General features: G+C 50.2%; 1 protein-coding gene across 2 annotated transcripts in view; it reads left to right on the top strand.

Annotated features, from left to right (window-relative positions):
• Nucleotides 1–24,779, top strand: part of DARS2 (aspartyl-tRNA synthetase 2, mitochondrial) — a 30,617-nt gene extending 5,838 nt beyond the window's left edge. For both annotated transcript variants that reach the window (XM_078865659.1, XM_078865660.1), the window contains 13 exons: nt 1,063–1,158; nt 1,603–1,726; nt 2,567–2,613; nt 3,658–3,764; nt 4,401–4,470; nt 5,974–6,153; nt 6,399–6,506; nt 13,708–13,770; nt 15,277–15,429; nt 17,503–17,727; nt 19,322–19,432; nt 21,109–21,184; nt 22,492–24,779. In XM_078865659.1, the coding sequence (XP_078721785.1) occupies nt 1,063–1,158; nt 1,603–1,726; nt 2,567–2,613; nt 3,658–3,764; nt 4,401–4,470; nt 5,974–6,153; nt 6,399–6,506; nt 13,708–13,770; nt 15,277–15,429; nt 17,503–17,727; nt 19,322–19,432; nt 21,109–21,184; nt 22,492–22,667 (1,536 nt within the window). In that variant the 3' untranslated portion in view covers nt 22,668–24,779. The remainder of the gene's footprint in view (nt 1–1,062; nt 1,159–1,602; nt 1,727–2,566; nt 2,614–3,657; nt 3,765–4,400; nt 4,471–5,973; nt 6,154–6,398; nt 6,507–13,707; nt 13,771–15,276; nt 15,430–17,502; nt 17,728–19,321; nt 19,433–21,108; nt 21,185–22,491) is intronic.
• The last annotated feature ends 226 nt before the right edge of the window (nt 24,780–25,005 follow it).

Here is a 25,005-nt window from a genome sequence, read left to right as displayed (position 1 = left end):
GAGAACCCGTGCAAAGGTGTCGTTATTTCTCTCCGCAGCGTCGAATCTGACAAATAAGTAATTCGCATAATTCTAACATTTTGAATATATTGTCAGGTTTCCTTAGTATATATTCGTTCAAATTGCAGACTGGGCGGTGCGTCTGTCTAATACACTTCTAGATCCGTACTCATAATCCAAACTCAGCCCTTTGTGTGCACGGTGGGAAACCCCATCGCGGGAGGAGAATGTGTGCACCTCAGACACAAACATCAGTGGCGGCACGCACAGGTGCAGCTCACGCAGCATGGAGGCACGACGTCCGTCCATACACTCTGCGCATTTGCCATGTGACGGCCACATTAGATGTGCAATGCTCTCAGCCTTGTCCAGACCACCAGCTCAAAATAGCTGATTTGGTCGACCATAGTTTTGTCTAGACCACCAACTCAAAAGTGTTGATAATGTGCGTGTCCCTTTAGGCAGCAGTGAAGCGAAGAGACAACTGTAGACCAGTTTTGTTCTTATTCTGTACAGCACAGTCATGAATGTTCACTGTTGCCTTGTGCCTTTGGGAGCCTGCATATGGAGAGGGCTTACCTCTAGAGTATGGGGACTCCCAAGCCTGCACGCATTCTCCTGTTGTGCCGGGTTTATCACAAGTCACAGAAAGTGTTGGATTTTAATTACTGTTTCCTGTAGGCGAGTGAGGCTTTCCGCAAAACGAAACCTCCCTACGCATTAAGTCTCTTGCTATGGCCACAGCCGGTTGCTTTGTGTTGGCTCCGATGGGCAATTCTGCTGCTACTGCTGTGTGGGTTTTGCTGTCAAGTAAATTAACATGCGAATGGCGTCCTTGGATGGTTTGAATTACCACCCCATGACTTACCATGTTTATGGTCTCCGGTATCTGCATTTCTACTGTTCACACTGCTTTGAGCGCCAACTAACAAAAGTGCTCGAGTGACCACGTTTATGTGAAATGCGTGAATGTTTGGTCACGATTGCCTTTACTCTTCGAACAGTCACGCGGTGTGAGGCTCGTGGAGCGAGGTAACGGAGGCGCCGCGCCGTGTGTGACAGAACATGGCGACAGGGGCGGTGGAGGTGAAGGTACAGGGGGCGCGCCTTCTCAACCGCAGCAAGACTCTCCCCTTCGAAATACATGACTTTACGAAGGTCTTGCCGACACCTGCACCTATTCGTTACGATGACATAAATGGCAGACAACGATACACGATTCTGTCCCGTCCTGCCTTGCAATAGTCACAAGGCGCAAACGAGCAGCCGTGACACCTTCTTCACGTATCCACATCAAAGTAATTTTTTACTCATCCCATCAGCCGCACCGCCGATTTGAGAGTGCATAATTTCAGCAACATTGGTTCAATACAAGCAAATTATTGACTCGTTGCATCATGCAGAGTCACATTAGCAGGGCCACCCTTTAATGCCAATCCAGATTTTCTGGACATCTTGGTTGTTACTGTGGAGAATGTGAAGGTGGAGGCCATAGGAAATGGTTTTGACCCATTGTTCATGACACCTGTAACTTAACCATTACGTATTTAAAGAAAAATAAGTCGACGTTGTCTTTGTTAACAGCTACTTTTTGTGTCACAGAAATCTGAAGCCTTGAGAATGAAGTACCGCTACTTGGATTTGCGCAGCAGTCAGATGCAGCACAACCTGAGGACGCGCTCGGACATGGTGATGAGGATGCGGGATTACCTCTGCAATATCCACGGTAAATATGCATGGGGCTGGGCGAGCGATCTCAGCGGTGCCTTCAAGCCGCTTCACGGCCACACGCAGAGCTGCTTCAATGTGGAACCATCTCGCAGGTGCACCGACACATTCCGTCAATCTCGGCGCATTTGAATCTTGGGTGAAAGCAAACTCTTCGTTCGGTGTGTGGGTCCTAGTTCGACGCGAATCCGTTACGACACGTAGCGCCTGTCGCTGGTGTGAATTAAATATGTCTTAGTACACGAACCCAGACCACATATATAAACTTAACAATGTTTTAATTTACGACGGTAAGCCCCACTGAGTTATATAAATCTTTTTCAGAAGTGATCTGGCCACAAATGATAGCTCAACAAAGTGGTTTATCATCTGGAAATGTTTCGCAGCAAAATACTCGAAACGCATTTTTCTTTATCTTACTTGTTTGTATGACCTGCTTGAGGTGGCATCACCTTAGTGCTTCCAATCTATTGATGTGGCCAATAAACAAAGAATTATGTGATAACTTCTTCAAGTGGAGTGGGTTATGAAGTCATCTGCTCAGATTAAACCACGTAATATAATTAGACCTTCTGAAGTTCTGATACATTGTCGTTCCATGGGATAATTGTTTGAAAAAATATTTTGCCAGAATTGTATTTTTTACGATGTGTTGTTGTTACGTTCTTAAAAGTGTTTGCGTGTCTGACACGGCACAGGCGCCGTGGTAACGTCACCGTCACTTAGTGGCGAGCGTTGGTTTTGGTATTGTTATTGGTGTTATTGGTGTGTTGCGAGTCCGTTTGTGTTACGGGGGAGTTGCTTGTGGCTGTGACGGAATGGAGATCTCTCCACCTAGGTTTTGTGGACGTGGAAACTCCGACGTTATTCAAGAGAACACCGGGGGTGAGTCCTCAACTCGACGGGAACCTACTTCTCATACTTATTTTGGTCATAAATATTTTGTCTTCGATGCATATCCGTTGTAACAATAGGGGTCACCTCGACATTTAAAGGGTAAGGAGTTAATTATGTTAGTCGTGTTGTGGGGTTTACAAGCTCATAATGAGGAAAATAACTGAATCACATTCTTGTTGACTTGACTGGGAACAGTCCACGGCAAAATTTAAGTTCACCGCCGTCCCTTTGTGCCCACTGGCGGTGACGTCTGAGCGAGACCACGTGACGTTAAATGCGTATGTGGGTCGTAGTTGATTGGCGACTTTGTAGCGAAACAATGGTAGACGGGCCGACGTAAAGCGAGCACATCTCAACGATGAGGGCGAGTCGCCGGAAACGTCTCCACCCTTCGCTCTCGGCACCAGGAAAACCGCGGCCTTTATTTGTAATGAACGCCTGCCCATTATGTAGAACGCAACCATCGTGACCGTCAGTTGTGGTGAATATGAGAAGCAAGCAATAAGCAGGCAATACTCCTGCCCTCCCATACCTGTCCCTGCACGTGAATAAATACATACTACACATCCCATCAGCCACACAGTCTGCTGGGAGTGCATTATTTTTAGCATTGATTCAACACAAGCAAACTTTAGACCTGTTTTATGTGTTAAATGATTTTGTGTTGACCTAAGACCCATATCTAACAGAGAGCGGCCTTGCCTGTAAACATCTGGCAGTTCGCCAGCATTGGTTCAGACTAAGCCTGACTCTCCTGGTGTGGCACTGAATGTTGAAACCGGTCGAGAGCTTTCTTGTATTGAATAAACGCTGCTCACATTATGCACTCCCAGTAGGTCATGCAGCTGATGTGATGCGTTAATCACACTTTCATTTCTTTACGCGGAGGGACTGACGTGTGAAGGAGGCGAATCACTCGCTTAATTATTGTGTGACCTCCATTGCGCACAAGGATGCGAGTGCTTACCTTTGTGTCGAGCGCAAACCTGTACGTACGATTCGCCCCGCTCGCTTGCACGCTGCCTGGCGCAGGGGGCGAAGGAATTCGTGGTGCCGTCCCGGGAGCCCGGCCGCTTCTATTGCCTGCCGCAGAGCCCCCAGCAGTTCAAGCAGCTGCTCATGGTGGGGGGGATCGACAGGTGCGCGCTGCCCACACCGGGAACTCTCAGCCGCTGCTCGCGTGGCGCTGGCGTTCGTTTTTGAGTAAATCGTCAAAATATTCAACACGTGACGTTTCAGGCAATCGGCCCTTCTTCATAGCATGTGCTATGAAGACCAGTCATTGCTCAAAGTGTCACCCCTAATGTACGTGTGTAATATTTATATTTCCTGTCTGGCGGTGTTTGACCGGGTTGGACTGTGTGTTGCGCTTGCTTTGTAACCCGCATTACGAAGACGCTTTTATTGCCAGTGGCTCATGCCCGGTCACACGAGAGTGACTGGTTAAAGTGCCCATGGGCTAGTGAAGTAATCATCACATTTTCATGGCCGGGGCTGCCCTCCTGATGGGATAGCTGTTGACGACTCCCAAAGAGTGGCACTCCATTGTACCAACCCTGCAGGGATGGGTGGGGGGTGCCCAGGTGGGATTTTAAACTCGTGGCGCTTTGAGTCGGTTGCTCTGCGTCAGTGCTTACCAGTCCCTCGGTGGCAACTAAAACCTCATGGCTGCAGACACCACGTGGGTGTTGCTGCCCGGTGGGCGCCGTCGACTGCAACTGAACGCACGCCGCGGTGTCCATGCGCGCTGTCCGTTTGCGTCGTGCGGTGTGAAGGTATTTCCAGATTGCAAGGTGCTACAGAGATGAAGGCTCAAAACCGGACCGGCAGCCCGAGTTCACACAGGTGAATCCAAAATCAATGCCTTGTGTACAAAAAGGGTTATCTTTAGTTTGATCATATTTACCTTGTGTGTCTTGCCAATCTTCTTGGTTCTTTCGGTAAAGTCACGTAGAAGGGAAATAATAAAATAATAAAAATAAAACATAATAAAATACAATTCTCACGACGTTTCATCCACAACGCAAGCAGCCGTCCTCAGGTGACGAACAGGGCTGTCGGAAATACAGCGTCTGAATGATGCTCTGCTCCTGTCTTGCCAATGTCACTCTTAAATATTGGGCCTTTGGGGTAGGACATGAGTCTCACCGACACAAGACTCTTCAGACTTTTCATGCCATCAGCCCCTTTACGGAGGCCGCTGGGTCCACGAACGTTCGGCAGCAGCAGCAGTCCTCCACTGCTAGCTGCATTCGCTTCTGGTTGCCCAGTAAATACATTACAAGGTCGCAACATTATAAGGTCGCAAGTGCTTACCACAAATGAACCACAATACCTTGTTGATCTCATCAAGGAGCATAAACCATCATGCAAACTCTGGTCATCCTCATAGCGGCTTTTGGCTAGCCATCAACCAAGGACGGTCACTGCATCGTTCACTTTCAGATGCGCTTCTGCGGCCGTCTGGATCGCTCTTCCGATATTAGGAAGCTACTGGAGCTATGCACTTTGAAATCTTGATTGAAAACTTCATTAGGACTGCTTTTTGTGCTTAGTTTGTTGTCCTTCCCACGTACCTCCAATTAGCACGGTTGGTTATGTACAGTACAACATAAGTTCAACATACAATAAACTAGAACTTGTAAATCAAGGTGCTGCTCATCTTTGAAAATATTAAGTTCATTGGTGTCACCTGTTGTATTTGTTTTCTATGGAACTCATGTCTAACAGAGAGGATCCTTGCCTGCAAACTTTCTGTCAGTCCATCAACATTGGTGCAAGTGTCGTTACATAGAATCTGTCACTTAGAAGCTTAGCGCTTGTTGCTGGCAGGGAAGGGGATCTGCAGTTACAGCAGCCCTGACTGACAGCAGGCCACGTGATAGACCAGAGAGAGGGATGTAGGGGAAATTTTACAAAAGGGGCACGTGGGGGAAGCCCGGGAACCCGCTAGTAGTTTCTAGAGAGTGGGTATGGCCGGGGCGGAGCGAGGCCACCGCTGGGAGCATAAAAGGAGGCCCCGAGCGAGAGCTTGGGGCTGTCGTTTGGAGTGGGATCTTGTCGTGCTGCTGGAGTCTTTGTCGCTGTCTCAGTCTTCACCATCTCGGCGTCGTCAGTCAGGCAGTCTGCCAGCTGTCCTGACTGGGAGCTGTAGTTACGAAGTGTGAACTGTTAAGGCTGTTAATAAACAGTGCCTCCTACTCTTAGTGTCTCTGAGTCAGTCACCACACAAGCAAGCCTGATTTGCTGATGAGACACTGATTAAACCAATGGTTCTGAAATTATTCACTCCCAGAAGGTCATGTGGCTGATTGAAACCTCATGGGCACAAATGTCTGTTTTTGGCAGGTGGACATCGAGATGTCGTTCGTGGAGCAGCAAGACATTCAGAGGCTGGTGGAGGGTCTGCTGGTGCACAGTTTGCCCAGGGGCTTGATGGGCACGCCACCTCCGTTCCCCGCGCTTACGTACCAGCAGGCCATCGCGCTATATGGCACCGACAAGCCCGATACCAGATTCGACATGCAGGTCAGCTGCAGAACTCTCGTGCCTGCCTTTGTCCCATCCTTTATTTAACCCCAGCAATGAAATAAACCCACGGAGGCACGTGAAAAGGGTGACCTGGTATCATGCACACGTTCATTTTTTTTTAACTGCACAACTTTGGTCACTAAAAATTGGATCGCTACAAATGTGTAATATTTCTCATCGTTTGTGTTATCGTCTAGAGTAGCATTTAGCCGGTGTTGTTTTATTTGCTGTCCATTGAACAGTTGGTGAACATCAGTGAAGCTCTGCGCAGCACCCAGATCTCCTTCTTGCAAGCGGCACTGGCAGGGAAGGAGTGCAGCGCACGTGCCCTGCGTGTGCCGGGTGGCAGCGTAAGCTATAACTTGTTCTTGCTGTCGTGCCACACGAGCATTATGCTCATGAAATTGCGTAAAATTTCCGTGAGAAATTTGGGGCTGTCGGGAACCGCTTTAAGTCCGCCATTACTCATGTCCACACACGTGCGTTCTCACACACACACACACACAACAACAACAACGACCGCTATTTGCCACGAAGTGGGGATGACATCACCACGGCGCTTGTGCCAGGCCATGTGTATGTTAAGGCCACGTGAAGTGTCGAACGCCCGCTGGCAGGAGGTCACGGGATAGACCTCAGGTGCCATGGGTTGATTCACTGAGACGACCAAACTAAACTTTTTATTTTAGCAGTTAAGGCCCACTGAGCTATCTAGCTCTTTTTCAGAAATGAGAGCCCAACAAAGTGACTTATCAAGTGGAAACGCAAGTTTCTAAATGTGGAGGGAAAAACCGGAGGACCCGGAGAAAAAACACGAGACGAAGGGGAGAACACGCAAACTCCAAATGTACAGCAGGCGTCAGGCTTGAGATCGAACCCACCGTGACTGGTAGATGTGTAGTGGTGGTGTTGACGCGCGCCGACAGTGAGAGATCACGGGGCGGCGCAGGGTGCGTGGTTGTGCGCGCTGACACAAGGTGGGAAATAGGATCATGGGCAGCGCGCAGTGATTGGTCAACTGGGGTGGGTGCTCTCAGCGATGTCCGCATGAGGGACTATAAAGGGGGACGCGCGGGAGCACCTGGGGAGTTGATAACCAGTTGAAGATCGAAGACGGAGTTGAAGAGGTAGGGCCCTGAGACCCCTAGTCCCGCTGTCCTTGTAAGGGCCGGGACCCTGTGTGGCTCGGAGGCGAGACTGTGGGACCCGTGGTCTGACGTCCATGTGGGACGAGGCTGTGGGACCCAGAGTCGAGACGGACACCCCAGCCGGGTGGGTTCCGAGAAGCTACGGGGCGTAAGAGCCCGTGTGGGTGTAGCCAGGGGAACCCCGTGGGTTAGGCTGCAGTTAGCCACCCGTGTAATAAGTTGGTGTTAATAAAGAGTGTGCTACCCGTAAGGTCGTCTCCCGTCAAGTTACTACATTACAACTGGCGTCAGAAGTAAACCTGTCTTCAAAAGGATGGATACTAGGAAGACTACCCGTACCCACGAGCGAGATCGGGAAGACGACGACGTACCGGAGCCACAAGCCTCGGAAGGCGAGGACGAAGAGTTGCCGCCGATGCAGCACTTCGCGGCGATGGCCGATGCTCCGCTCGCCTCCGACACCGGCCTACAGGATGCACACTCCCGCCTGGCGGAGTTGCTGCTCGCCGCCACTTCAATTTTGGCAGAAATCACCGTTTCAGCAGGCGGGAGGACGACTACGAGGGTGGAGGAGGGAGCGCGGCCGGAGGGATCCCGCCAGAACGCGCTCCGCGCCGAAAGTTTTGAAGTTGGCGCCATTTTTGAGGGTCCACCATCGATTGGCGGGAAGTGTGGACACCACGTGGTCGGGGACCTCCACTCTACACAGCCCGCGTCATCGGCGCGCGCCAAAACTCTCCACCATGCGCCTGCCGACGGAGCCGACATTTTCGTCAACCACAGCGGCGCGCGGGAAAAGCATTCATCGGAGGACGACGACCAGGTCTTCCAACAAAGACTGCCCGCGCTGACGGCGTTCAAGGCAGACGGGGGCGACTGGGGGGCCTTCCAACGAAGGTTCCTCGCACATCAAGAGATGTCGGGGTGGTCCGACACCACTGCCCTACGCGCGCTGCCGGCGATGCTCGATGACGACGCACTTGCGGCCTTCACATCCGCCCCGAGGTCGTCCCGCTCAACGCTCCAGGCCGCACTACATCTCATGGCTAAGGTGTTCGGACCGCCCTCGACCTGTCGCCACCAGTTCTACGAACGGCGTAAGATGGTTGGAGAAACTACGCTTGCCTATCGCACGGCGCTGCTCGCCCTGGCGGACGCCGCTTTTCCCCGTATGGACAAGGAGGGGAAGGACGCCATGGTGACAGAGCAGCTGCTGGCGTTGGCTCACGACCTGGGAGTCCCCATCAATACGGCGGACGAAATGGACATCTGCTCCTTGGGGGTTGCTACAGGTATCCACGCACACGAGGTCCTCAAGCGCAAGCGGGCGGTCGTCTGTGCATCGGCGGGGATCGCGACACCTGCCGCGACGGTTGCCGAGCCTCAGACTGCTATGGCTCGGGAGGAGGCCTTCACCGTGTCGAGGCCGGGGGAGTGGAGATCGGGAGGTCGTTCGCCCATACGATCGTCCCGCAAGCTGGAGCAACCGAAACCTACGACGTCCCTTGTCATGTGTTACAACTGCGGCCTTCGGGGTCACGTCGCGTCCGGGTGCCGGGCTCCGCGTCAGCGCGCCACGGGACCACGTCCGGACGACGACCAAGGCCCCAAGTCGTCCCAGCTAACCCCGGCAAGTCGCGGCACCCCACACGCTCGGTCCACATACACGGCACACTCGGGTCGCCGCTTCGCGGTGGGGAGACCGCGTATGGGTACCGGGGATTCGGTTCGGCGAGGGGGGTTCGTACACGGCCCGGGAGCAGTCAAATGGTCCGAGTTGGCCCACAGGATAGTGGCTGCGTCGGCCGGGTCGTCCGTAGTAACGGGTTTTATTGACGGGGTTGAGGTCCGGGTGCTGGTGGACACGGGTGCGTCGGCCACTATCATTTCGGACCTTATTTATAACATCCTCCCCGTCCAAAGTCGACCCCTTCTTCCGGTGGACGTACCGTTTTACGCGGCCAACGGGGGTTCTTTGGGAATCATCGGACAGATTCGGGCGACTATTTGTATTGGCGATATCAAATTGGCGGGTCCTATTTTTGTGTCATCATCTCTGGCAGTTCCTTGTTTACTGGGTACGGACTTTCTGGCTAAAATGCCCATTAAAATTCTCGTCGATCAGGCCTGCATTGAGCTTCCATCGGGTCGGCGGGTTGCATTTTTAACGAGTCCTACCAAAATACGCACGGTTTGTGCTACGGTTCAGGCGCTGGCAACTCAGACTGCGCGGGTGCCCCCGGGATCGCAAATGTTGGTACCCCTTCGATTGCGAAAACCCCTCGGGGTGGATGCGGCGGAACAAGGTGTTCTGTTGGGGCCGTCAAACAGAGCTGTTGGGGGCCTCGACTTAGCGGTAGCTCAGACCATGGTGCGGGCGGACAGGGATCCGTTCGTTATGGTTCTGAATACGGGATCGCGGCCAGCTGTAATTACACAGGGCATGGTGCTGGCTCACGCGGCGCCGCTACCCGTCGATGAACAGCTCGTTGCACATGCGGATTCTAGCCTCGATACGCATCCTCCATTGGAGGAGGGGACAGAATGGTTGGACTCGTTGTGTGCTGGGTCTAGTAACTTGTCTAGTGTGCAGTTGGGAGCGTTGAGGGGCCTGCTACTCGAATTCGCTGACGTGTTTAGCAGACACAAGTACGATATTGGCTGCACGGACCTGTTGCGCCACCACATAGCGACGGGTGACGCGGCCCCTATTCGGCAGAATCCCTTCCGGCTCAGCCCAGCCGAGAAGGAGCATGTGCAGTCGGCTGTTAATGACATGTTGGCTGCCGACATCATTTCGCCCTCTTCCAGTCCGTGGGGTGCTCCCATCGTCCTTGTTAAAAAACAGGACGGGTCCTTGCGGTTTTGTGTGGATTTCCACCGCCTAAATAAAATCTCCATGGCCGACGCGTATCCACTCCCCAGGATGGATGAATCGCTGGATGCCTTGGCGGGAGCACAGTTTTTTTCGACGCTTGACCTGCTTTCGGGATTTTGGCAATTGCCCCTCGATGAGGAATCGAAACCAAAGACCGCTTTCTGGACACCAGGAGGCCTATTTGAATTCAATCGATTGCCCATGGGCTTACATTCCGCTCCCGCCACGTTCCAGAGGCTCATGGAATTGGTTTTGTCAGGACTCCAATGGGACACCTGTTTGATTTACCTCGATGATATCATCGTTTTCAGCCGGACTTTCGAGGAGCACCTCCAGCGATTGAGAGGGGTGTTCCTCAGGATGCGTTCCGCTAAATTAAAATTTAAACCGGCTAAATGTCACCTGCTTCGGGAATCGGTCAGGTACTTGGGGCATATCGTTGGCCGTTCAGGGATCTCTACAGACCCTGCTAAGACGCACTGCGTCAGCTTCATAGGATTCGCCTCCTACTACCGCCGTTTTGTCGAACATTTTGCCACCATAGCCAGGCCCCTACACGCTTTGACGGCTAAAGGGGTAATGTTTCACTGGGGGCCGGAAGAGGAGGCTGCGTTCTGCTCCCTTCGGGACGCCTTGGTGCGGGCTCCTCCCTTGTGTTACCCCGATTTCACGCAACCGTTCCTGCTTGACACGGATGCCAGTAACACGGGTATCGGGGGAGTGCTCTCACAGGTGGTCGGGGGGGTCGAACGGGTGGTCGCCTACGGTAGCAGAGTTTTGTCACCTGCGGAACAACGCTACTGTGTAACACGTCGTGAATTGCTAGCGATCGTTTTTTGGCCGGGTATGGGGAGCGACGTGGCAAACATCCTCAAGGGATGTGTGGGGTGCGCTCAAAGAAAACCGCCACAAATAGCGGCTAATCCACCGCTACAATCCATTCAGGTTTCGCGCACGAACGAACTGGTTGCGCTCGATATCTTGGGGCCCTTTCCCACTACACCTAGGGGTAACAAGTACCTGCTGGTTGGCGTCGAATACTTCACCCGATGGCCCATGGCGTGGCCACTCGCCAACCAGTCGGCTGCGGCAGTGGCGGACGCCTTTGTCCAGGGCTATGTTTTGGACAAAGGCGCCCCCGAACGCTTGCTGACGGACCAAGGAAAGAATTTTTTGAGCGTTTTGTTGCGCGAGGTGTGCGACCTGTTGGGTACGAAGAAAGTGCGTACCTCCCCGTACCACCCGCAGACTGATGGAATGGTTGAACGTCTAAACAGGACGATTACTTCTATGCTGTGCCAACAGGTCTGCAACGATCAGGTTGATTGGGACTTACAGGTACCTGGGGTACTCGCGGCCTATCGAATGGCCCCCCATGCGGCGACGGGGTTTTCCACATTTTTTCTCATGTATGGGCGGGAGGCCGATCCGGCCATGGATGTCCAACTGGGGATTTTCCAGCCACGTGCGAAATCTAAATTGGCCGACCACATCAAATTTAATATCGCCAAACTGGCTGAAGCGCGAGAGGCTGCGAGGTTGAATTCAAGGTCTCGCCAGATCGCTAACGAAAGATTGCATGCACGAAAGGTGTATACGCACGATTGGAAACCAGGCGATAAGGCCTGGCTGCACTGCCCACATGCACCGTTGGCTACGTCCCCTAAATTGTTGAGACCATGGAGGGGACCCGTGGAAATCGTGCGTATTGCACGACCCCAGAGTATCCAGATTAAATGGGAAAAACGCCGTTGGTACGTACACCCCTCCCGGCTGAAACCCTTCACGGCATCGCATGACCTCCTTTTGTGCTGTAACGACCGAGCGTGTGATGTGGCCGTCGACTCGGGGGGGTATGTGTCGCAGTCTGATCCTCACGTGTCTCCACCTGACCCACTCCCAGGTGTCTCGGACTTGACGGCTGTTGACCGTCGTGAACCGGAACCCCGAGGCACGCGCGGATCTCCGATGCCTGCCCCGTGCCTTCCTGGACTGCCGGCACCACCGGACGGTCAACCGCGTCTGGTGCCGTACGACGGACCGGCCAGACGGTCTCGTGCTAAGACACGACACTTTTCATGAAAAAAAAAAAGGAGGGGAGGGCCCGAGATTGCAGCTCGCCGCCGCGTTCCTCTTCTGCCCGGTATAGTGTCCCGTTCAAGGGGCGCTCGGAAATGAAGGGACGCTGCACGAGTAATTTTTTTTTGCATACACATTTATTGTTGTCGCTCGCCGGGTTGTACATATTGTACATATTGTTCTTGTTGTTGCGGTGCCATGTTCTGATTCTTGCGGATGGCGGAGTTATTGTTGTGTTGTGTTGTTGTGATTGTTGCTTGTGTTACGGGGCACACACGGGGGGGGGGGGTAATAAATATTTTTTTTATAGCAGCCGGGTCGGCTGCGAGCTATGTGGTAGGGGGTGATGTAGTGGTGGTGTTGACGCGCGCCGACAGTGAGAGATCACGGGGCGGCGCAGGGTGCGTGGTTGTGCGCGCTGACACAAGGTGGGAAATAGGATCGTGGGCAGCGCGCAGTGATTGGTCAACTGGGGTGGGTGCTCTCAGCGACGTCCGCATGAGGGACTATAAAGGGGGACGCGCAGGAGCACTCGGGGAGTTGATAACCAGTTGAAGATCGAAGACGGAGTTGAAGAGGTAGGGCCCTGAGACCCCTAGTCCCGCTGTCCTTGTAAGGGCCGGGACCCTGTGTGGCTCGGAGGCGAGACTGTGGGACCCGTGGTCTGACGTCCATGTGGGACGAGGCTGTGGGACCCAGAGTCGAGACGGATACCCCAGCCGGGTGGGTTCCGAGAAGCTACGGGGCGTAAGAGCCCGTGTGGGTGTAGCCAGGGGAACCCTGTGAGTTAGGCTGCAGTTAGCCACCCGTGTAATAAGTTGGTGTTAATAAAGAGTGTGCTACCCGTAAGGTCGTCTCCCGTCAAGTTACTACATTACAGATGCACCAACTGTGAACACAACAGAGACAAAGATCCCTCGTATAGCCTTCACATACTTTTGGGGCAAGTGCTGTTAGCGAGCACCTATTAAGGCTGGCACGGCACACGAGGGGGTTGGTGGCCAGCACCACGCCCGCCGCATATACACTCTCACATGCACACAGACAATCTTATAGAAATTAACACATCACGGTTTAATTTTGAAGCAATGCAATTGTAGAGAGGAGTTTCAATGTTTATTTGTCCCTGTACCTTATTTGTTCCTCTCATGTGCGTGTCAGGAGTGACATTTACACATGCACTCAAATATATCCCACAGCTGCTAAATCTGGTTTTGAGAATCGCTCTTACAATAACCGGCTGGCAGCTGACACAATCATAATCGGCGCGCTGTTAAACGCTTGTAACCCGTGAGAGTTTCTTTTGCTGTTGCTGTTGTCATGTGGTGGAGGGTCTTCACCACACAGATTTGGCCAGATCATTACGTGGCCTATCCTAAAAATATTGTTTCTGATTCACTCACAGAATAATTATTAACGCTTGGTATTTCATGTTTGTATTTGCAGGATTTCCTGAACCGTAAAGATATTGAAATGTTCATGGATACGGCGCAGAGCCAGTTTGGCCAGGTACTAACAAAGAGGTTAATTTATGATGAAAAATGTGAATAGCTTTTACCCTCTCTGGCAATATAACAGGAGGTGTTAAGATGTTCAAACACCACTGTTGCAAGGCATCAAGTCTGCATTAACCACACATACTTGTGGCAACAAAACATGAAAACAACCATGCTCTTATAATATATGCATTGTCTTGGAAACTGATTGGCTTACACCAGAGACAGCCTTCTTTACGGCGTTGTCTCACCATTGTTTGACCAGAGAACATCAAAAGGCGACCAGTACAAAGGTTAATTTATTTTGCCATCAACACCTGTACCGGAGTTTAAAACACTTCCTTCACAGCAAAACTGATACCCAGTAGACTATCCTAGAGTGTGTGGTGGTTAGGTCTATTTTGTGGGCAATAGTAGAGGAACCTTTTAAACATCTGATTGCTCCTGTGGCTGTTTGGCCGTGATTTGTCTTAACTCGTTACATTTTTTCATGGTAGGACTATCCACTATGCAACACTTACCTTTGACTAAAGCACTGCTGAATAAACCACTAACACTAAAATTGCACATGTTATCACGTTTCAAATTATTCGATTTGTTTGTACAATGTTTATATTGCACAATAGGAAGGGCCTTAACAAGCGTCTACCAGACGTGGAATCATAATTGCTGAGTCCCTTTGGCCGCTGCTATTAGCTGAGCACTATACAAATGTAAACTTTGTATTAATATGATGAAATTAAACTGCGGTAACGACGTTAAAGATATGAATACATGCGGGGTATATGACGATGCGGACTATCTGAAATTTGTTTTACACAAAACGCTATTTTTGCGAGGTATATGCGTATGCGGGTTATATGCGTATGCGGGCTATATGCGGGAAAAATACGGTATTTCACATAAGTCCAGGGGCTCTCTTCATGTTATGCAGCTCAGGGCCGTGGTTAGCTCTTCAGGTGTGATGCCTCAAATTTCAAGTCAATTCGTTTAATTACCTGGGGATTCGAGGTGCCACGATAGAGTTTTAATTTGCAAGAATGACCTGGGTCAACCAAGGTGCTATAAATGTCCAAATGATGGCCAGCCAACTTTGTTGAGCTATCATTTGTGGCCAGGTCACTTCTGAAAAATAAGTTAATACCTCAGTGGGCTTTATCTGGTAGGATGGGGATGGTTAAGTTGTATGTGTTTGAGTGATTTGTTTACCTTTCTTGTACTTTTCACTCCTATCGTGTTATTGCATTCTTTGTTGTTGTAACGTTTTTACCCGCCCCTACTGCATGTCTGGGAAAAAGAGCTTCATAGCTCATCAGATTCTTCCAGTATAAAAAGCTAATTGTGAACACAAGTACAATTGTGAAGTGAATAAAAATCGAAGCAAAAACAACCAAACAACAATTGGAGCAAAAACAAGTGCTTTACAGAAGAAATCGAACTCATTCTGGAACATCATCATCATCCTCATGCAATGAATTATTTTTCTTTTGTGGGTTTCTCTGCCCATGTCTGTGTGCAGAGGGTGAATGTGATAACATTGAACGCTGACGGCACTTGGAAGTCTTCATTGGCAAAGTTTGTATCGAGTTCGGAGAAGGAGGAAATATCTCGACTCACCGGGGCTCAGCCAGGAGATGTCGTGATCGTGGCTGCAGGAAACACACTCTCTGTGGTACGTATTCACCGTGTCTGGCACAATCCAGCTGTAGAATCAAAACGTTTGGCAACTGTAGGAAATGATCTCGTGCCACGCGACAAACCACCGTGCGCTGGACTGTTGCGATCCGCCTTTACCCGCACGGTTTGAATTTAAATCCAAGATTATCAAGCCCTCGGCCGAGGTGGGGCGATGTCCAAGTGAATCCGCGCTGCTGAGATTGTCGGTTTGAATCTGGGGAGCTATGCAACGTCAAAGTAGATAAAGTAGGTTCTCAGGTTTAGTTAACGGGTGTCGGCCAAGGCCCCCCTCCCCCCCCAAACAAAAGTGGTCGTGAAAGCTTGCATATGAGATGTGGGGTGTTTTAGTTTAAATTAGACAGCTGTAGTGAGTGGACGCACTGAGACTGGTTTCCTGTTCGGTGAAGCTGCAGGGGCGGTGTTGAGCCAGGCGGTGGAGATGGTGGTCCCTAGCTCCCGCTCTCTCCGCTTGTGAGCAACTGACCGTGCGTCTTCTAGAGACCACAACCGCTGCTCAGCTTCACTTAGCCCTCACGCATTTCTCCATCGCAATTTCATCGTTTTAACATTTCATGTAAATTCCTTGATGCTGACAGAACGCACGCATTTCTGTCGTATAATTCTTACATGGGCTTGTGTTGCGTGTGCAAGGTTATTGTAAATGGTAGAGCAGATGAGCAACGCAAGGGCTGTTAATAATTTGGCCGAATTAGTTGCATTATCCATCAAAGATCTTTTCTAACTTCTCAAAAATAAGTTAATATCTCATAGGGTTTTGCCTGGTAGTATGGGGATGCATACTCTTTGGTTCTTTCGGTAAAGTAATTTAAGTAGAAAAATAATAAAATTAAATAAAACCAAAAATAATAAATCACGACGCTTCAATCGCAACACAAGCGGTCGTCCTCAGGCGGAAAAATAATCCAGCAGTGGAGCTGCTGAACCAGCGAGAGAGCTGTTACAACAAGAGGTTATATATGTGGCGATGGGCAAGCAAGCGGGGTCTGAGCTGGAAAGGAATTCCATCCCCGGACGCAAGCACATCAGTTGTGTTAATGGGGGGAGATTAGGGAGAGTATGGGGATGGTTTAGTTTTACTTGTATGTGTTTGGGTGACTTGCTTACCTTTCTTGTACTTTGCACTACTTATGTTTTTTTATTGTTTGTTGTTGTAACGTTATTACTCAGTGCCCCTACTGGGCATCTGTGAAAGAGAGCTTTTATAGCTCATCGGATTCTTCCAGAATAAATAAATATTCTGATAAATAGCACAAGATTTCGAATAACTCCTCAGTCATTGGGATTTGTGGAGCGGTCTAGTTCTTAGGCACTCGCGCACTTACTGAACAGCCGCTTTATGATGTAGACATTCACATTTATCTGAGTGGCAGTGCTTTTTCAAGAGGGCCATTTGAATGTTTGGCAGATTTCCTAATTCAGTATTTGCACGTGGTACAAACCCGATGCGTCTGTTCAACATATTTGAATATCAATATTTACCAATATTTCAACAAATAAAGTATCAAGTATATTTTGTTTAACCGGGTGAGAACTCGAGTGGGCAGGATATAGTGTGGCTCGTGTCGGTCACCAATGACAAAAGTAATTCTATGACAACTAAGTAAAGCCGTGAAGCAAAGAGGAATCGCAGCAAACACAACCAAATTATTTTCATGACGAATGTTCATTTTCCCGAGCCGCTTTATGTTCTCTTTGCCTAAACACCCAAGCCTGCTAGACTAATAATAGATCAACACGTAGTATGCTTTCGCAACCAATGTTATCCATCATAAAAGTTTTTTTGTGTTCGATTGTGTAACTATAAATGTGTCGTTAAACACGCTTCCACCTGACACAGCCAATTAGTAAAGTTTGTTTGTGTATTAGATCGCTTAAAATGTAAATGTGTCACTAAACAAACGTTACTAATGTTTTGTTTACGTGACAAAACTTACTAATTGGCTGGCTGTGTCGAGTGGTGCCGGATTTAACGACACATTAAACCTGCCACCACCTGACACATTCATTTATGTTTACGCCCCTCGTTCTGGTCTCCGTCTCCCGGCAGTGTTTGGCGCTGGGACTGCTGCGGCTGAAATGTGCCAACATCTTGGAAGCGAAGGGGCAGGTGCTGCGTAACCCCAAGGACTTGCGCTTCCTGTGGGTTGTGGACTTCCCTCTCTTCCTGCCACGAGAGGAGGAGCGCAGCAGCGGCTCGCTGGAGTCTGCTCACCACCCGTTCACAGCTCCACACCCGGACGACGCGGACCTCATTTACGCCAGGCCTCAGGATGTACGTCCCAGCCCCTGCAAAGCACACCCACGTATTACTCAATATATTTTTTGTAAAATACCATTAACCCAGGAAAGCCTCACCGAGTCTTTCAAGACTCTTGCTTCAGGAGACTTCTGCTGCCAAGTTCACACACTAGGGGGCGATGTTGCTGTGTACATTCCCAGCTGAATAACTTGCTGGTAACTTTTTAGAATTGAGATGTTTTTTTCACCAATGCCAGTCACAGTGTTTGTGGGTTTTTTTTAGCTATGGGAAGAAACTGGAAAATTCCCTGTTCTGAAATTAATTCAGAACAGGGAGAGAGAGAATACACGCTCCACACAGAGAGGCATTTGAGTCGGGAATCGAACCCAGGCCGTGCTTCTTGTGCGGCGCGAGTGTCATCACTACGCCGCCAGCCTGTTGCCCTAGATGATTGAATTCTTCGACGCATGATTCAATGGTCGTATTACGAGCATAAGAATCGTGAATCAATGAATGAATCAAAGCGTGATGAACGCATTGGCTGGGACGCAGCTCTGTAAGAACGGATGTCAACGGCGTCTGATAAATATTGCGTGTGCAGAGGAACTGCATGTTCAGTTCGACGACCATGATATCACCAGTGTCGTAACACCGTAGTTAGGATTCGTCTGAGGAATTTCCCTCAACTCACCACAAAGTAACATGCAGGCATTACCTTCAGACTAATGGTACAAGTTCAACTTAATTTTGATTGACCAGGATGCGTCTCATTTGCACGAGCAAGCTGGGGGTGTGGGTCTGCTACCGGTAGGGGGTGATGGTCGCTGCTGCCGTGTGTGCCATCACAATTGAGCAACTGGGTAATTGTGCAGTTGAATTATTTTTATTTGGCAAATTTGGACCCCAGACCCCGGCACTCGATGGGCTCCCCCCTTGTAAACAACGTGAGGGGATCTTTAACGTCCGCTGAGAAGCAGGTGGCGGCGTAGTATTTGTACGGTGACTACTTCACACTGCAGGAATAATGGGGGGCGCGGCCGCTGGGTTTGAAGCGTTGAACCTGTGCGACGAGTGGTGAACGCAGCGCTACCGCCGGACCACCACGTCGCCGCTCCACCAAGCGGGAATGAGCTAGACAGGACATATGAGACAAATTACACGATAAAGAGCGCATCGATATTTATAATGGGCACGATTATTATGTGTTAAACTTTACATTGATTCCTAGATTTTACCCTTTCTGGCAATAAGACAGGAATTGTCTTAACATGTTTAAACATCAAATAGAAACCTTTTTCAAGGCATCAAGTCTGCATTAACCACACATTTGTGGCAAAAAATGCAAACAAATGTGAAAATATATGCATTGTCTTTGAAACTGATTGGGCTCCACCAGAGAGCCTTCTTTATCGCCTCGTGTCACCAGCGTCAGACCAGAGAACACCAAAAGGCGAACAGTGCAGAGACAATGCAAGGTATCGGAGCATTTCTTGCTTGGGTCGAGCAGCTATATCTATGGGACTTTTTTGTCAGCATCATTCTTGATACTGGAAAAAAGGTCCGATCGATATATTGATTCCGTTGTGCGACTGATGGCATGGCTACGGTGCGACTTCTGCCATTGCAGGTGAGAGGTCAGCACTACGACCTGGTGCTGAACGGCAGCGAAATTGGCGGAGGCTCCATCCGCATCCACGACGCCGCTCTGCAGAAGCACGTCCTGCACGACGTGCTCAAGGTCGGTCCCAGAATGGGAGAGCACGCAGGGCACGGCCGGGCCTTCATGTGCCCCCTTTTAACTGTCTGAAATGACCAGTTTTGGTAGCTACTGCTGTTAGTATTCATCTAAGTACAGGAGTGGGCTTGCCACATTTATTCACTTACTGAATGCTGCAGAAGTGCTTGCTTTATTTGTTACTTTATGCATTGAGGATCTGGATCCGAAAAAGAGTTGTTGGCATTTGAGCCCAGGTGTCTTGAGGCTGGAAGTGTATTGGAAAGATGGGATTAAGCAATGCGGACGTCTGCAAGGTGAACGTGGTTGGCGAGTGCTGTCGATACGATTGCGCTGGGTCAGGCGCGTGCACGTGACGGGGAAGGCTTATTCTTAAGTCAACTGTTGGAGCGGTCTCTGCAAGTCGTAGGGGAAGACCTAAGACCGGATGGTGGGAGACTGTCAGGGCAGGTCAGGGAGGTCACGTGCCATCTTGTGCAGCAGCTGATGAATCTGGCGGAGCATAGAACGCGTCGGTGATGAGGTTCGGCGGTATCGATGGCAAACCGCCGCGTGCTTTTGTTTGCCGCTTCTGCCATGGGAATCACTCCACCGCGGGCTGCTCGGACGACTCCGCCGCCTGGAGGGCCCCGTGCTGCGTGAGCAGGGACGTACGGCGGCCTCTGATACGGATCCAATGATCCGTGGCCCTGTGCGCCATGGTGCAGTGAGAAATGCGGGGTCCGACGGCCGGGAGCTCTGGCCAGGGGAGCAACGTGCGGCCCGCTGCCGCGTGGTCCGGCACAAAAGGCATTCCGATAAAACGCTCTCACCGGCGCCGCGTGTTCCAGCGTCGCGGTGCGAGCACCCTTTCCTCGCGCGCTTCTCGTTCCTGCGAGCCGGCCTGGAGGATTGCATCTCCTGACGGGGCTGTTCCATGCGCAGTGTGCGGGCTGGCGAGCAGCACGGCAGGGACTCAACCCAGAGGCAACGTCACGGCGGCACGCCCACTTTGTGTTTTGGCTCCAGGTTCTGCCTGTGGGTGTGCCGTGCCGGATTCTATGGCTGTGTTTACCACACACTGCCATGGGTGTGAAGGCGGTTTTGACGTGACATGCATGCATTGTGATGGCCGTTACCATTAAATGTAATTCCACCTAGGTAAATACTGTTCCGTTAATTACAATAATCTTATTTGCATATCCTCTGATGTCATTCATTCAAATTTAATGTCAAAATACGGTTTTCATGCAAAAGCATGGGAAACCACAGACAAGGAAGGCAGCCAGAACCCACCAACAATTTCCCACACTCTCTGGTCCTATATTGGGAGTGTGAGCACGACTGCTGTGGCTGTGTGACTGTGTGACTGTGTGTGTGTGACTGTGTGTGTGTGTGACTGTGTGTATGACTGTGTGTGTGACTGTGTGTGTGAGACTGCTCCGTGACCTCCTGCCAACGGGCGTTCGACACTTCACGTGGCTTCAAGGTGCACTTGGCCTGGCACAAGCGTCGTGGTGACGTCACCGCCACTTAGTGGCGAATGGCGGTTGTTGTTGTTGTGTGACTGTGTGACTGTGTGTGTGACTGTGTTTGTGACTGTGTGTGTGACTGCGTGTGTGACTGCGTGTGTGTGACTGTGTGTGACTGCTATGGCTGACTGCTGTGGCTGTGTGCGACTGCCGTGTGGTCGAGCGCAGGAGGACGTGGAGCTGCTCAGGCACCTGCTGGAGGCGTTGGAGTCCGGAGCGCCGCCTCACGGCGGCATCGCCTTGGGTAAGCTCCGTGTGCCGGGACGACGCGGAACGTCGCATTCACTCGCGTGCAGCCCCCCCATCTGGCGTGCCGTATGATTGGGGGGGGGGGGGGTGAAGGTGGGGATGGCGTCTCGTACCTCCCTGCCCAACGCAATCGTACATCCTCTCTCGGCTGACGGCAGCCAAACAAATCCAGTCGTCGCATGAACCGAGGGACGACTGTGCAACTATACAGAATGTTTGTTTTACCACGGAAAGTCTCGCCGAGTCCCGAGAGGAATATTCAGAATACCTGCCAAGTTTTCGCACCAGGGGGGGGGGGCGATGTTGCGACAAGTAATCCTAAATGAGTGACTCTCAGATCGTTGTTCAGCATGGGGATGTGTGGCCAACACTAGTTCCATTGTTGTGGGGGTTTTAAGTTGCGTCAGGGAAACTGGAGAAACCTGTGGTGCGGAGCAGTGTGTGCGGAGCAGACGCGCCCCGTCAGAGAGGTGGCAGCCATGTCCTGCTCATGTGGGCATTGAGGAATCTCCCGTTTACAGCTCCCGGGCCGTTAGTGGAAATTCCACATTCCAGTGGTGGGGGTCGAATCTACCCATAAAGGCAAGCACCGCGGTAGTTATTTTATCTACCACGGAGGGATGATTGGCCGGATTCAATCCCCGACCAGGAATTGAACTCCGCAATCTTCCGATTGCGTGCCGTTCACTGTAGCGCCGAGCCATCCGTCCGGTCACGGCGCCGCTCGGTTGCTCGTCACGGCACAATCCACCCGTTGTCTCTCCTCATAAGCGGGGAGCTGCTTGCCTGGCGACAGCAAACCCAAGGGTGACGATAATCCCAACGAATTGACAAGAGAGCGGAGAGAATGATAATGTCCAGGTCTCCCAGAGTGTCGTGCTCCCAGGTCACCCTTGCATTCGAGGCAAAGGTGTTTTGTGCATCTCAGTGGGTTTATTTAATCTCCTCGTTAGATATAAAATATGCAGCAACAATTGCAAGAAGGGATTACACAGTATGGGACCTTAGCTCTGGTCACGCCCGATTGGCCACCATGTGGTGCAGGAAGTGATCGCCTCAATTGGCACGTGTCCATAAGCAGACCCGTCTGCAGGTGTAAATGTGTTGTGGTTGGAATAGCATAGTTAAGGAAGAACGGGTTCTGCATCCAAAACACCCTGCAATTACGGACCAAACCACTTAACGCACGTGCTTTAATCACAGCAATGTTTTTTGATGCAGTCCGCTCGGCCGCGCGTGATTTGGTGTGTGCAGTTTGTTTTCAACCGTGTTGAGTAACGACTGCCCGCGTCTCCGTCCCAGGTCTCGATCGACTGGTGGCCATCGTCGTGGGATCTGCCAGCATTCGAGATGTCATCGCCTTTCCCAAATCCTTCCGTGGTCACGACCTTATGAGCGGTGCCCCAGATGTAATTTCCGCTGAGGAGCTGGCACAGTACCACATAAAGGTTAACTCTGAAAATGGAGTCGGGCGGTGAACATCGCCGGTCTCTAACGCTAAGGCCGCTGACAGACCATGTGTGATGACCACTAAAAGGGTACGGAGGAAAGGGTTTTCAAAATTAAGGTGTGCAGGGCTGGGGAAATTAGTTCAGATGGCAAGCAAGTTGTGAATGCGGTGAGGAATTAGCAGGTAAACCAGCGCGAGATGCACGCGGACACTCAAACAGTGGAGTTGATGATCCCCAAAGGGCGACGCAATTCAGATTGGCAACACTAGTGACGGAAATCAAACCAGCACTTGGCAGAACTCGACTCAGAACCGCAAATGCTATGGGAAGGATTTTAAATGGCTGCAATTGAGACAGTGGCACAGGTGTTAGGTCTACATCGGTGAAAAGGAAGGAATATTTCAAACAACACAGGGCATAGATTAGGAGAATACATTTTAATCATTATTGGGCTGGCCACTAAGGAAGAACTAGAGAGGACTCTTGCTAATTTCCACGTGAAAATTTACGAAAGCAGAAATAAATGGTAATAGTAATAGGTTTCTACCCTTTCAACTGGTACAAAAACTGACACCTTTATACAAGGCATCATGTTTGCAATAATCACAACACAAGCAGTCAAAATGCAAACAAAAGGTTAAATGTATTTACATTAACAGGTTAAATGTCTCACTAACACAGCCACCGTTGCTTATTTTCCTTGATGTTGCGGTGGCTCTACGATCTTACATTGACATGCTGTCTCTCACAATACAATGGCCACCTCCGCAGCTTTATCGTCCTGGAGGTAGCTCAGCTCTGCGATCTTACATTTACTTGAAAATGTCATCACTCGCCCCGCCCACTTTGCTTATGACCCTTGGGCTACACCCATCTCAAACCTTTATAACATCCTGCCTCAGCAGCTCTCGCTATTTTTTCACCTGATGACGATTGCTTGTGTTGCGATCGAAACGTTGTGATATTTTTATTATTTTTTCTATGTACGTGGCCTTACCGAAAGACCCAAAGAATATGAATTTAGAATGTTCCAAAATATATTATTTTAATCAGAACGATTTTAATTTAGACAGCACCTAAATACCATCAGCATCTGTAGGCGCTGTAGTTGGAGTAGTCCCAACATTACTGGTATTTTATTTGGCTCGGGGCATGTGGTAGTTTCATGCCTAAATTCTCATTGTTAACCCTTGACCATCCAACGTCGATGAGGTTCTGAGCGGTGAAGCCCCCTGCTGTGACTGGTGGCTACAGACGTGGTTATTGCAAACATGATGCCTTGTATAAAGGTGTCAGTTTTTGTACCAGTTGAAAGGGTAAAAAGCTATTACTATATTTTGCCACTGCTAAAGGAGGTCTCATAGCAGAAATAAATGGTTGAGTTAGTGGCAAAACCATGACAACACATCTATAGCATGTTTGCCCCCCTTGTTGCAGAGGTTTTGTGGTCCAAACCCAACAGGCCGCCCTGGTGAATATGGCTGGTGTGTAAACAGTGGACCATCTAATAAATCATCTGATGTCATTCGAAGAGAGCAGGGCCACTGTGTGCTGCCATCGTGGTTAAAATTAGCTAATTTATCCACAAATTACGAAATTGGAATTATCACAGCACACAGTCACCTTCAACTAGCAGACTAATTTCAGTGGAGGGGGGGGGGGGCAGTCTGGTAATGAGTCACCTGCCACACAGGGGCAGCTGCCACTGGGGGTTCCCTTTCAAATGTTTGAGATGGAATGTGATGTCAGGCACTTTGCGTTGCTGGACCATGCCAGCAAGCGCCATATCAATGTAGAGGTGATCATTAGTATTATTCTGTTTAGATGTGAGATCTAATTGGATGAGTTTTTTTAAAGTACATTTTTGGTACGAGTTAGGGATGGCAGAGGCGCTGAACATGCTGGACAATGCTCCCATATTTTTCCTCCGACCTTAGCTTGGAACTTCTGATAAACGGTTTCTAGATGGGTTTTGTGGTTTAAAATCGGGCAAATGTGGGCTGTCTTTCACAGCTTCATTGTACTTTGTAAGGCCTTTTTAATAATAAATGTACATACTGTAACAAAATGGTTAACACGAGTTATGCATTTCTGTTCTTTTCCTGGCATATTTTGCCTTCATTGTGGTCGCCCAGAGAACCTTGCAATACTCTCATACACACAAGTCAAGCACCGTCTGAATCGCAAATGCGGGCTAACAGAACGGCCTTGCATTGCTTCCAAAAAGTCTGCCTTTGGTTTCAGTAATATATTCATCACAACTGGCAGGAAGTTGCAGAATCCTGGCTCTCTCAACTAAGGAAGCGTCTGGGGACTTGAGACGATTGCCATTCAAGAGGATCTCAAGAGTCCGTGGTGCTACATC

The sequence above is a fragment of the Lampetra fluviatilis genome, chromosome 20 (assembly GCF_964198595.1).
Source record: "Lampetra fluviatilis chromosome 20, kcLamFluv1.1, whole genome shotgun sequence".
Lineage (NCBI taxonomy): Eukaryota > Metazoa > Chordata > Hyperoartia > Petromyzontiformes > Petromyzontidae > Lampetra > Lampetra fluviatilis.
Note: the sequence above shows the minus strand (reverse complement) of the source record. Positions and strands in the feature narration are given on the sequence as shown.